At 52.6% G+C, this 12112-nt stretch overlaps 2 protein-coding genes across 3 annotated transcripts; both read left to right on the top strand.

Annotated features, from left to right (window-relative positions):
- The first annotated feature begins 1169 nt into the window (after positions 1-1169).
- On the top strand, positions 1170-3940 carry RBM7 (RNA binding motif protein 7). Its single transcript, XM_049799373.1, has 5 exons — positions 1170-1310; positions 1531-1693; positions 2272-2374; positions 2696-2789; positions 3240-3940. Exons 1-5 carry the CDS (start codon positions 1215-1217, stop codon positions 3654-3656), a joined length of 873 nt encoding a protein of 290 aa, XP_049655330.1. The 5' UTR covers positions 1170-1214; the 3' UTR covers positions 3657-3940.
- A 498-nt stretch (positions 3941-4438) lies between these two features.
- On the top strand, positions 4439-10499 carry REXO2 (RNA exonuclease 2). 2 transcript variants are annotated; one of them, XR_007505914.1, is made up of 7 exons: positions 4439-4614; positions 4715-4798; positions 5244-5321; positions 7365-7476; positions 8254-8362; positions 8517-8772; positions 10074-10168. XR_007505914.1 is itself a non-coding variant. In XM_049799374.1 (7 exons), exons 1-7 carry the CDS (start codon positions 4483-4485, stop codon positions 10201-10203), a joined length of 699 nt encoding a protein of 232 aa, XP_049655331.1. In that variant the 5' UTR covers positions 4445-4482; the 3' UTR covers positions 10204-10499. The 2 variants fall into 2 exon arrangements, 1 of the variants encoding a protein (XP_049655331.1); XM_049799374.1 differs by having other exon boundaries at positions 4445-4614; positions 8719-8772; positions 10074-10499.
- Positions 10500-12112: the final 1613 nt, after the last annotated feature.

Genomic DNA, 12112 nt, shown 5'->3' with positions numbered 1-12112 from the left:
ATGAATATAAATTCTAGGTGCGGTAGCAAGTAATGAAGTGAAGAAAATGAACAGCGCCTAATTAACAAGAAAATAGGATCTGCCATAACGCGTTGGAATCTAATGAAAAATGAAGGCTCGACTTCCCCTTTCAAAATTTTCCCAGATGGAAAATACCCCTGTGTTACATCCAGCATCTTCTGAAATAGCCAGGCGATTACAGTCACTGGGAAGAACTGTCCTGGATCAAGCGCAAGGGGCAGGGGAGCTGTTTTGCAAAATACTTGCAGAAGTGAAGTAGCTGGGAGACGACTGTCCAGCGCTCTGCCCAAACACGAACCCAAGAGCGGCCCCTTCACCTAACAGTCTAACGGAGAAGGGCCAAGCTGCCCTCCCCAGTTAGCGTGGCTGCGGGAGGCAGCCCTCGGGACAGAGGCGGCCATCGCAGTATGGCAGCAATAAAACCAGGCAGTGGCACAAAATGCACCGTTCTCTTGCCGGCTTCACCTAGGCTTCTTCTCCCGCCGTTACTTTGACGACGCAAAGTGAGGTCCACGCTCCGTTCCGGAGGCCTGGCATCAGTGCAGCTAAGCACACTCGTGGCAGGAGGGTGTCCGGCCCTACGGGGCGCAGCTGGGCTCCCCAAGTATCAACTCATAAGAGAGAAAAGGGTTAGGAGCCCACAGCGACGACATCCCCAGCTTTCTACCGCAAGCCTCCGGGAACCGACAGCCTTTGCAGGCTTCCCTACCTGCAAACAACTAACTTGAGGGTTTTGAAATCTCTGTCACCGTTTTGGAAAAGTCGCCTTTGACAAGAACGGCCACTCGGCTGAGGCTGGGGCAGCCACGCCTGCTGCAGCGAACACCTCTGGTCCGATACGCAGGGCTGACGGTAAGTTATGACTTCAGCACCGAGGGCCTGGAGGGAATGGGCCAGCGCCCCGCCGCAGGCACCGGGCCCACCGAGCCCGCAGCTGCCCGCCGCTTCGCTTGAGAGACGGGCGGACCGGTTCCCCGGCCCCGGGCTCTCCCCGTCTCCCACCGCCGAACACCGGCTCCACCAGCTCCGCCATCGCCGCCGCCGCCAGCCCCGCCCGGTCCGGTCCGGTCCCCCTCGGCCAGGCCCAGCGGAAGGGGCGGGGGCGCGGACTCTGACGTGGTGACGTCACGCCGCAGGCGCCTGCGCAGAGGCGTGCGTCGGCGCCGCTGAGCGCGAGCTGCCCGGCCGCGGCGATGGGGGCGGCGGCGGCCGAGGCGGATCGGACCCTTTTCGTGGGGAACCTGGACCCCAAGGTCACCGAGGAGCTCATCTTCGAGCTGTTCCACCAGGTACCGGCCGGCAGCCGAACCCCCTTCCCCCGCCCGGCCGCGCTTTATAGCGGGGGAGGCCGCGACCGCCGTGGCTGGGCCTGCCCCGGCGAGGGAGGGTACGGCGGCCGGCGGAGGACAAACTTCCGCGCGGCGCCCGCCGGGCCTAGACTGCCCGGCCCCAGCTTTTCGGGAAGCTGCTCCATTTCTCCTCTCACGCCTCTCGTTCCTTGCCTCGCAGGCGGGTCCGGTGATTAAGGTGAAGATCCCGAAGGACAGAGACGGCAGACCCAAGCAGTTCGCGTTCGTGAATTTCAAACACGAGGAATCGGTCCCCTACGGGTTGAGCCTGCTGAACGGCATCAAGCTGTACGGGAGGCCCATCAAAATCCAGTTCCGATCAGGTACCCGCCAAAAGAAGCACTAAGTAACCCACTTATGAGAGAGAGAGAAAGCAAAACTGCCGTCGGCTGCTGCTTCCCAAAGCCCGGCAGACTGACATGGGATGGGGTAAATTGCACCGGCTTCTCATCCGGCAGGCACTCACCTCACAGCCGGCACTGGTTTCGTAGCACGCTAGTGTCAAGCAGGTGTGTGATCTTGTCCCTGTACTTCCCCCTGAGCACCTTTCCATCAGTTACGGCCAGGTGCAGTCCAGGAGCTGAGCCTTCTGTTGGGTTAGTTTTCTGGTCCTTCACTGGTACCCTCTAAATAGTCACGCAGGCAGTGAAAGCCGTCCCTGATGTCATTTGAATGAGGCATGTAGGCCAGAACATCGCTGCCCGATTGCATCCTTCCCTGCAGGTTGAGAGAGTTGCGGCATCTTGTTTTGGGGACTGGATGACTTGCTTTTGCAGGCCACTGAGGAAACTGAAGAGCTAATTAAGCACGTGGCAACTGCTAGCGCCTTGCAAGTTCACTACATACCCAAGTTCCTCTAACTCACGTTTGTCAGTCTTGCGAAATGTTTCTTTCTCTTCAGGGAGCAGTCACGCATCTCAGGACGGCAATCCATCTTTGTCCCCGCACGGAGCCGCCAATACCAGCCCCTCTGGCGCGCCGCATCCGGCATCAAACTGCAGCAGGTACGAGTCCTGTCAGCACACACCGTAGGTACCTGCACGTAGTTCGAAGCAGAAAAGAGCATTTGCACATTTCGCTGTGTTCCTGGCTCTCTTCCCCAGCGCAGTTTGCTTGCTTTTCCCTATGGAGAAAATCCTTGAGTTCCTAGTGCCCTTGGTACCTTTTTAGTGCCTGAAATCTGAACACCAAAAGAAGACCGTTGCGTTTTAATGCAAGCGCGGAAAAGGTCCGTTGAGGTGAAGTGGGGAGGGCACTGCCAAGCGTGCAACGCAAGTGCTAGTCTTGAGTTTAAGGCTGAAGCTCCTGATCTTTTTTTTCTGCAGATATGACAGGAGTCCTGATGGTGCGGTAGCAACGGGATTCTCATCAGCGCAGCGGTCTCTGCCATCGGCCGATAACCTTCAGAGACAAGCAGTGGTAGGCTGCTTGCTTGTGCTAACAGCATCTGACCCTGCAGTGGCCCATGGCTGACAGATGACACGTGACAGAGTTGTCTCTGATTTTGAGTACTTGTTTCTTGTAATGATTGTGAGAGGTTGTGGGAGTGTACTTCTGGAGTGTTGAAATGACAGTTCCGGAAGGTTTAGGGCTTCTGCCACTGAGGTGGTTAACGGTGGGGAGAGCTTTGAGTTTTGGCTGTAGGTGAAGCAGTTGGTAATAGCTGCTCTGTAAGTTAGTGTCTAGTCTTGTTTCCAAACCAGCAACTTTTGGTTTTTCCCTGTATTTATGGTGTGGTTAATGTGTGATTCAGAGGCCGGTGTGGGGGTTAGCGTTTCTCTGGCCCCCATCCCCTGGAAAGGTTCAAGCACTCTGCCGGGAAGTGAGTGCCCCAAATCCACTGACCCTTTTCCTCTCTTCTCTTTCCAGATGAACAGCGCCATGTGGCAGCAACCTCAGTTTGGGGGGAAGTATGAGCAGCCTGGCTTCCCCGTGCCTGCCTACCAGCACACTCCCCATGCTTTTCACCCCTCGCCGGCCTCCCAAATGCCACGGCGCCAAGAGGTGCCGGCCCAGCGCAAGGGCAGGCTGAGCGCCCACCCCTACCACCCAGACAGCAGGCACTTTGGCCGTGAGCAGCGCTTCGGGGAGCGGGGACCCGACTACGGCAGGGGCAAGAGGGAGGAGTATGGCTTTGAGGAGAGGGGGCACGACGCCGAGCATCACTACCGGGGGGGCAGAGAGGAGCCTGCCTATGAAGACAGGCACCGGGACGGCTGGAGCCACGACTATGACTACCGGAGGGAGAGCTACAGAGAGGCCAAGTGGCACCCGTCGCGGCATTAACGCCCATTTGGCGGGCTCGTAAAGAACTCGATGACAAAGCCCAATCTGTTTCTTACCGTGTATATGTATAAAAAAACCCCAAACCTAGCCCACCCAACCCATCAAAGTTACCTTTTAATGTTTGTAAAGCGACTAGCGGCAAGCCCCGCTGCCGCAGCCAGTGCCTCAATTTTAAAGGTGTTTGTTAACCTGACACCTCAGGGCTTTTTGCGGGGCAGGGGATGGACAGGGCCCCCCAAAGTGCCAGAATTTCAGAGAAACGGCCGCTGCAGAGAAGCCGGTGTTTTGGTGGGGTGGGGTGGGGTGGGAGGGGTCCGTCTCTGCGCTGGATGCAGGGTGTATCCTCCGAGAGGGACTCGAGGCGGGAGGGATGCTTTCTGGCTTCTTTGATATTTTGAGCAGCGTTTTGGGGGCAGGATAGCGGGGTGTTCCTTGTCGGGGAGAGGAGCATTAAAAGCCTCCCTGGAAAGAACCCGGGCCGGAGCAAACCGTCCTCGTTTCAGCCCTGGGCAGCAAAACTGGCTCCGTTTAACCGGAGCCGCTCGGCGGCCAGGGCATCCCCTGGATCTCTGCGGGTTTATCCGGGGTGGGGGGGGCGCCTCGTCCGCTTCGCCGTCCGCAGAGCATCTTCCCGGGATCCCCCCGCCCTCCTACTCCTACTGCTCCTACTCCTCCGCCACGCCGCCGCCGTCCCTGGAGGCTGCGGCCGCGCCTACATCTCCCATCGGCCTTCGCGCCCGCCGCCCGCGCCCGCCCGGGGAGTGCCGGCGCCGCGGGGCTTGCCGGGAGTTGTAGTGCGGCGGCGGCGCTTTGCGGCCCGGCGGCGATGCTGGGCGGCAGCCGCGCTGGCCTGGGTCGCCTGCGGAGCTGCGGCGGGCGGCTGTGGCGGGGCCGGCGGCGGGCGGCGGCCATGGCCGGCGGCGGAATGGGGCAGCGGATGGTCTGGGTGGATCTGGAGGTGCGGGGCGAGGGGAGGGGAGGCGGAGCGGGGTGGGGGGCGCGGGCGACCGGCGGCCGCGCTGACGGTGCCGCTCCCCTCCCTCCCCTCTCCGCGGCAGATGACGGGCCTGGACGTGGAGAAGGACCAGATCCTGGAGATGGCCTGCCTCATCACCGACTCCGACCTCAACGTCCTGGCCGAGGTGAGGAGAAGCAGCAGCCGGGCCGGGCCGGGCCGGGCCGGGCCTGGCCTCGCCCCCGGGGCCCTGCGGGCTCCCCGGCCTTGCCCGACCGGCACCCGGGGCGCGCTCGGCCCTTGCTTCCCGGGGGAAGCTGGAGAAAATAACAGCCGGGCAGCGGCCCTTGGGCCCCGCTGCTGGGGGGGTGGTGGGGGGGTGGCCCCTTGCTCCGGCCGCCTGGGCATCTGCTGCTCCGAAGCGGGCGCCTCGGGCCCAGACGCGAGTGGGGGAACGGGGCGGATGCTGCTCTGCCCCCCCCTCCCCCGAGCTGCCGCTGCGTACCTGCCCTCCGAGCAGCTGCTTCCCCGACTCCCTAAATGGCGGGGGGCTGCTGTGCGTGGCAGCGTTGCCTCTGGAGACTGCGAGTGCTCGATACTAAGCTGTGTTTTGTTACCTTTCTTCCTGACAGGGCCCTAACCTTATCATTAATCAGCCCGATGAGCTGCTGGACAGCATGTCTGAGTGGTGTAAGGAGCATCACGGGAAGGTAACCCTTCTAGAGCAGTCACGCTGCAATTTCTCTTGTCTTTGCCCTGGTGAGAGTGACGTATAATTCAGAATTATTAGTTGCGGTGCAGTCACCTAAAAAGAGACAGCTCCTGTGCTGAACAGTTTGCAGTCAAACAGAGGAGAGAAAGAATGGGAGACAGTAAGTATCATCCTTATTTCGTAGCGAGGAGCTGACGCGTAACGTTTTGCCCAAGGTCTCGCAAGTCATCTGTGGCACGGCTGCAGATTGCTTTCCTGTATCTTTAGTTGTCCTCCTGTAGCTCAGCTGCAAGATGGCCCCGAAGCGGCCTGTGCTTTGTAGCCTGGTTTTTAACAAGTTTGAATAGTGCTGGAAGTGACTTTCTGACTCGAGAGCCAGAAGCGTCAGCAAAGGCCAGCAGCTAGTGAGTGCTCCCCTGAGATGGCTGGAGCAACGGCACACAGGAGAGCTGCAGGCAGGGCGAGGCAAGCGTCAGTGGGCCTGGGAACGGGATCCCTCTCTCGGATATGTGGCACTGGCTCCCATCTTCAAAGGTGGAAGGCTCAGCGCCTGCCTCTCGGCATGAGGTTAAGAAGTCGGGTTCAGCTCCCCAGTCTGCTCGCTGAGCTGTCGGCTGTGGCCTGCCTCTGCTGGAGTCCCAGCTGTAGGCCGGATTGGATGGAATCTTCTGACAGCTCCTCCTGGTGAAGCCTGTTCCGTGTTGCATAAAATAGTTCAAAGACTAATTCTGATGGGAAAGGGGAGGAGGTGGCTTGAAGTCCCAAGTAAGTACAGGCACAAGGTCAGTGTAGAACAGTCCAGAGCTGACAGGATGCAGATTTATCGCTGCAAAGTTAGGTACTTGTAGAATGTGACAGGCCCATTTACTGTAAACGCTGGGTGGTTATTTTTGCCTGTCCCCTCGGTGCCGTAAGCGCAGTCTATTTTTTTGCTGAAAGCTTAACTTTTAGAGCGAGATATTACTTTTAGTTCTTTTAGCTACCAAAGAAATCTTCCTCCTTGCTGGTAGCAAGAAAACGAATGGATTTTCTAATCCCTGATTGTGAATTGAAATACAAGTTAGTTTTCAATTAAAGGCTGAAGTTTTAAGACACCCATAACCCCTCCCCCCCTCCCCTTTCGGCATCTCACTCTCCCCGGGAAGGATTAGCAAGAGTTTGGAAAATGAATATTAATTTACTGTGATGGGTGCTTTTCCCCTTCTCCAGTCGAGGACTCAAACTCGACTTCAGTTCATGAGTGAATTGAAGATGGTAGCATACGTTATTGCTGCTCCTGAGGAGCTACTTATTTTTAATTGACTAAGAAAAGAGAAGCAATTAGAATATAGATGAAAATGCAGCCACATAATGAATTTTTTAACCACCACTTGGATCTGTCAAGTAGATTTTTGCGGCACAGTCGTGGAAATATATAGCGTAGCCAGATGGAAATAAATCACTGAGAACACTTGGAGCAGATTTGACATTTAACTATGGAAAAAAAAGAAAGAACGAACTTTTCTGATTTATAGGAATCTTGATAAACACTTAAGCCACGACTCCTGATTATTTCTCTTTATTTATACCTACTGCTTTGCGCTGGGGAGGTGAATGCCTCTCCTTCAACAAAGAGAAATCTAATACTTTCCTGGGTCACGTATGTACAGGTGTATAAACAAGACTTGCATAACATCTCAGTAGTTGAGAACCACCCCTGGAAAGTACAGCGACCAGGAAAGAAAAAAAAAATCCAAACCACTAAAACCCACGGGAACATCAGAGTTGTTAGGACTACGCTACGGTCGCCTTTACTTGTGCTAATTTTTACTTGCTGAGCGGCACCCTGCACATCAGTCAGATCTGTTTGTGGCGATGCCCGGAGAGAAAAAAAGGCAAGGGGACATCCCAGAATATTGAAACACAGATTTCAGTTGGTACTTCTGGGCACGCTGGGGAGCAACCAATGCTTGAAGGGTTGACTTTTTGCTGTTGAGCATTTCTGGAAGTATCTTTCCTGGCAGTGTATTTCTGATTTATGATGGATGGCTCTTTTTTGCAGTCTGGCCTTACTAAGGCTGTGAAGGAGAGTAAAATTTCATTGCAGCAAGCAGAGTATGAGTTTCTCTCCTTTGTACGACAACAGACACCCCCCGGTCTCTGTCCTCTCGCAGGTAAAGTATGTTCTTTCTTAACAGTAACAATACTATCCCTCCTGCGACTCCTGGCCAGATGCCGAAAGGCCCACTGATGTACATGGCAGGGATGCTTTAGTTTTTCTAAGGCGAGACTTAGCATGCAAATCAAAACCTTTTTAGTAAGGAGAGGTTCAGTAATGGCATCATCCGTTCTGCAGCTTCCCTAAAGCAAATACTGCACATCATTGCTGTGGGAAACTTCAATTCTTCTTTGCAATAATGTTTCCATGTACGGTTATAATTGGGGCGGGCCACTTAACTGCTGACAGCAATCCGTGACCATAAAATCTGAGCAATGAACCCAGCGGTGTCTTTTCCTCCCTGTGTATCAACCCAAATGCCAAATACGAATCTGGCGAACGTCCTGCTACCTGGAACTACATTCAGGATGTTCACGTACGGTCTTGGGACTGATGCTAAGTGAAATGAATAGCAATGCCCGTTGTCACTTTGCGGAAAACCCGATGCTTGCATAGTACTTTGATACGTATCTGTGCGACAGAAATTGTAGGAGTAGTCACTGGAGAATTAACAGAGGGATTACGTTTTTAAACAGCATGTGATCCTGCAATGAAAATCTGACAAACCTTTGCAATCATATTTACTAGAAAATGGGATAAACGAGCTGCTTGCGAATAGCTTTTCATACCCTATGATCTTTCCCCAGCTCGCTTAGCCTGCTTCTCATTTAGATGTCGTTCGCAGTAGCTTTGTAACATCTTTGAAGAAACACCTTGTTTTGTGTCTTTGTAGGTAACTCTGTTCATGCAGATAAGAAATTTCTTGACAAATACATGCCTCAGTTCATGAGGCATCTTCATTACAGGATCATTGATGTGAGCACTGTCAAAGAACTTTGCAGGTAAACGTTCCCCAAATTAAGCAGTCCTTATGAAAGGTAATCTAGGGAAGCCTGTTAAGTGGCACTAACGCGCGCTCTTCTAAAACAAGGTTAAAGGCTGCTGGGAGAGGGCTGCCTGCCACTGCCACCTCGTTCTTTCATCTGTTCTGTTCAGGCGGATGCGCAGAATGAGCCGTGGAGTACTCTGTGAGTGGCGCGCTCTGGAGTTTGCAGCACGTTGACTCCCAGGGTTGTGGCTTCTCTGGACACCAGGGAAGCCGAAATTCTTTCACCGATTGTAGCAAACCTGCACAGCCACCGGACATGCTTTTGAACCTCAGTTTCCTTTTTTAAGTGGCACTTTTTTCCACTTGCAGACGCTGGTATCCAGAGGAGTACGAGTTTGCACCAAAGAAGGCGGCTTCTCACAGGTGAGGTTTCTACTTTTGTCAATACCAGAGCAGGGCTTGTTGGGCAGACACTGTGCTCTTCACAAGCAGAGTGTGGAGCTTCCTCTGAATTCCCGGCCTGCCGCTTGTAATGCAGATGATGGCAGAGGCCGTGTGCTTCTGCTCCCTGACATTTGTATCCTCCTGTCTGAAGCCTGGTTAGCATAGGGAAAGGGATTATTAAAACACAGAGAATCAGAAGTTTCCTTATCTGCTCTGATTCACTCTGTTTACTATTCAAGCCAAGACGCTTGTTTGGCAACATAGATACATCTGTCACTTCTTAGATGTCATGGTGAGAAGGCACATGAAAATGGTAGCCTAACAATGGGTTTTATCTGTCCTTCTTTGGGGCAGAGTTGTTCGCAGAGACACTAAAATTGGAAGACTGCAAATGGGGAGATGAGAGTTCTGTTCCTGGCTGTTTTCCTGAGGTTGTCATGTGTCAGAGAGCTCATTCTCCTTCCTGTGGAAGGGTTTAATTTTGAGTTACTCTCCTGCCAGCATCTGAGGCATCCCTAAAAGTTGCAGTTGCCTCGAGGTTTTGCAAGAAAAGATCCTGCACAATATTAACACATATTTCTAGAAAGCCACATTTTCTGCTTCTTCTGAACAGAGGAGACAGTGGGTCCTGTGGGATCCATAGGTTTTGATAAGTCCATATTATACCGTGTAAGCGCATCCATTTTGCTCTTTCATCTGCGCAGACTAAATGTAGAAAAAAGTGCAAGACACCTGGGTGTTAAAGCGTCTGCAGTGGACTTTCTGTAGGTGCTGTTTGGTGCTTAGAGCTACGACTGTCCTAAACGACAGTGAAAAGGAGCCACTGAACCTTTACTTCTCTGCTTCGACGTGGCCATGCTTGGCAGGAGGGGTGGCTCTGGTATGAAAAGAGAAGGCGGGGTGACTGTCGCAGAGGTCAGAAACAGGCCAAGGCAGGAGCTGAAAGCAGGTCTCTGGAGCCCTTGTCTCTGTTGTCTTGGGTTGAATTGGTTTTAGTACTCGAAGCTGTCAAACCTGTTGGCTTTCAGGAGCTTCCATGTCCCACAGTGACATAAACTAATAAGCTGTGTGTTACTCCCTGGCGTGCCAGTGCTGGTGGACTTCTATGGCTTTCCACGTACCCAAGACTAGCAAGGGTGGGTTTTATTTCTGACAGATGTGCGATCTGTGCATATCAGACCTTGATTTCTTACAGCCTGGAGTTTTTCAGAAGCGCTAGGATCCAGATGTAGCTGAAGATGTGCACAGGCATTTTGAAACCCTCCTTAATTCTCTTTCAGAGCACTTGATGACATCAGGGAAAGCATCAAAGAACTTCAGTTCTACAGAGATAGCATCTTCAAGAGGAAAACGGATGAAAAGAAAAGGAAACTAATAGAGAATGGGGAAAGCGATAAAACTGCCAGCTGATTTCTCATCTTACCGTGCCATCCTGCAGCATATACTAGATGCGTCTCCTGGTTCTTTTCTGCTTGCCAGTCTCTCCAGAAGCTGCACCCTTCGGTTACCTTGTTTCTTAACAGCTGTTAAAATGCAGATGGAAGCCTGAGTTACTGCTTCTTTGTGGTTTGAGCAAGGATCGACACACTCGAGCCTCAGCAGCGTCTGTCTTTGTATGTACTAGGTAAAATATGCTGTTTGATACTCCTCTTCATCCGGTTTTAGATGCAGTCTTTCACTACACAATAAAACCAGTTCTGTTGAAAGATGGTGTTTTCATACAGCCTTTCTTTTTTGCTCATCATAGGCTGCTAGGTGAACCAGCCTCTCACGGGTTTGCGAAATAAAAACTACCATGTGGGTAGCATCTGCGTGCAAGGGAACGGCACAAGCCACTTGATTTGTGAGCAGGCAGGTGACATTTCCATTAGCACAAACCCTAAAGTGCTGCGGGTCCTTCAGGTCAGGATGGAGTGTATTGGTTTGGCAGCTGTATCAGCCTTTGCTAATCACTTTGGAAGCATCTAGCCTATAACACTTCCTGTTTTCACAACACACTCGTGAGAACAGGAAATGTGATCAGCTGCTTCCATCACCTAATCTGGCCCGTGTGTCAGGTGTACAGAGAAAGCATTACTACTTTTTAGATGTGCAACCCGGCAAAAGCAACATATAAAAGGAATGTGTGTCAGTTGAGGGGCCTGAACTTTCCTCTGCAAGTAGCTTGCTCTGGTCAGCAACACACTTAAGAAGGCTGGAGTTAAACCGAAAGCATTCTTAAAACATTTTGTTTACTAACAGAAATGGTGACATTACTTGATACTGAACAGCTATACGCAAATCACATAGCAGAGCAGGTAAGCACATGTATAGCAGGTACAATCATGATATCCCAGAAATCAACAGCACAAGCGTTCAGACTGAAAAAAATGAAATGTGTTACTGATTATCAGACAACAACACACAAGGAATTGAATCGTTCTGTGTCTGTGCGTCCCCGGTGTTTGCTGCCCTAGGAATTACTTCAGTGTAGCAGCTTCTAAGGAGAAGGTACTGCAGAGCTTTACAAACATTAAGCTCTTTGCTGATGAAAATATCAGTGGGGAAGGGTCTGAAGCGCTGGCCCAGAACCGCAGCAATGAGTGAAGCTGTCCCCTGTCAGCTCATGAGAGATGTATTCGTTTCCTTTGGTCTCATAAATGCAGCAGCTAACTACAGAGGCAACTCATGAATACAAGGGGAGAAATCTGGGAGCCCTCGCAACCCTGCCTTTCCTTTTACTTCCGAGAAAACAGGTCTTGGCAGCACCTACCCGGGATGGGAGGAGATGCCGCTAGAGGGAGATGCCTGGGTGTTCACGGCAAAAAATCCCTGGGCACAAGCGGTTGAGAGGGACCAGCTGGGAAAGGCTGCAGCCTTTCAGCAGGGGTTTTCCTCCGACGTGGGTGAAAGCACTGGCATCATCTCTGCGAGCTCCATTAGAGGGAATGTCAAAACGTGGCTGGATATCCTTTCTCATTGTTAATTGCTGAAGGACATTGGGCACAACCCCCTCCCCCCCTCCCCCCCAAATTCCCTCCTTTTTTCCCCTTTTCAATTCCATTTACAGTGTCTGATATTTCCATTGCACCCTTGGCAGCATGAGTGAATAGGCTAAAAGCTCTCTAAACACCATACAGGCTTTACTTGAAGTGTATGAGGAGTCATGTCGATTTAATGGGAGTATTTATGTGCTCACTGAACCTTTTCACATGTTTGGTATTTTAGGATGAAGCCCGTGGCAGTGGGTTTGCACTCTGATTGACAGGGAGGAGCACCCACAGTACAACGTGTTACAACGTTAGGCAGTGTGAGTGCTGGGTGATGTGAGCACGCCAGC

This window comes from Accipiter gentilis, chromosome 5 (genome assembly GCF_929443795.1).
Source record: "Accipiter gentilis chromosome 5, bAccGen1.1, whole genome shotgun sequence".
Classification (NCBI taxonomy): domain Eukaryota; kingdom Metazoa; phylum Chordata; class Aves; order Accipitriformes; family Accipitridae; genus Astur; species Astur gentilis.
The sequence above is the reverse complement of the archived record's forward strand: the minus strand, read 5'-3'. Positions and strand labels throughout refer to the sequence as shown.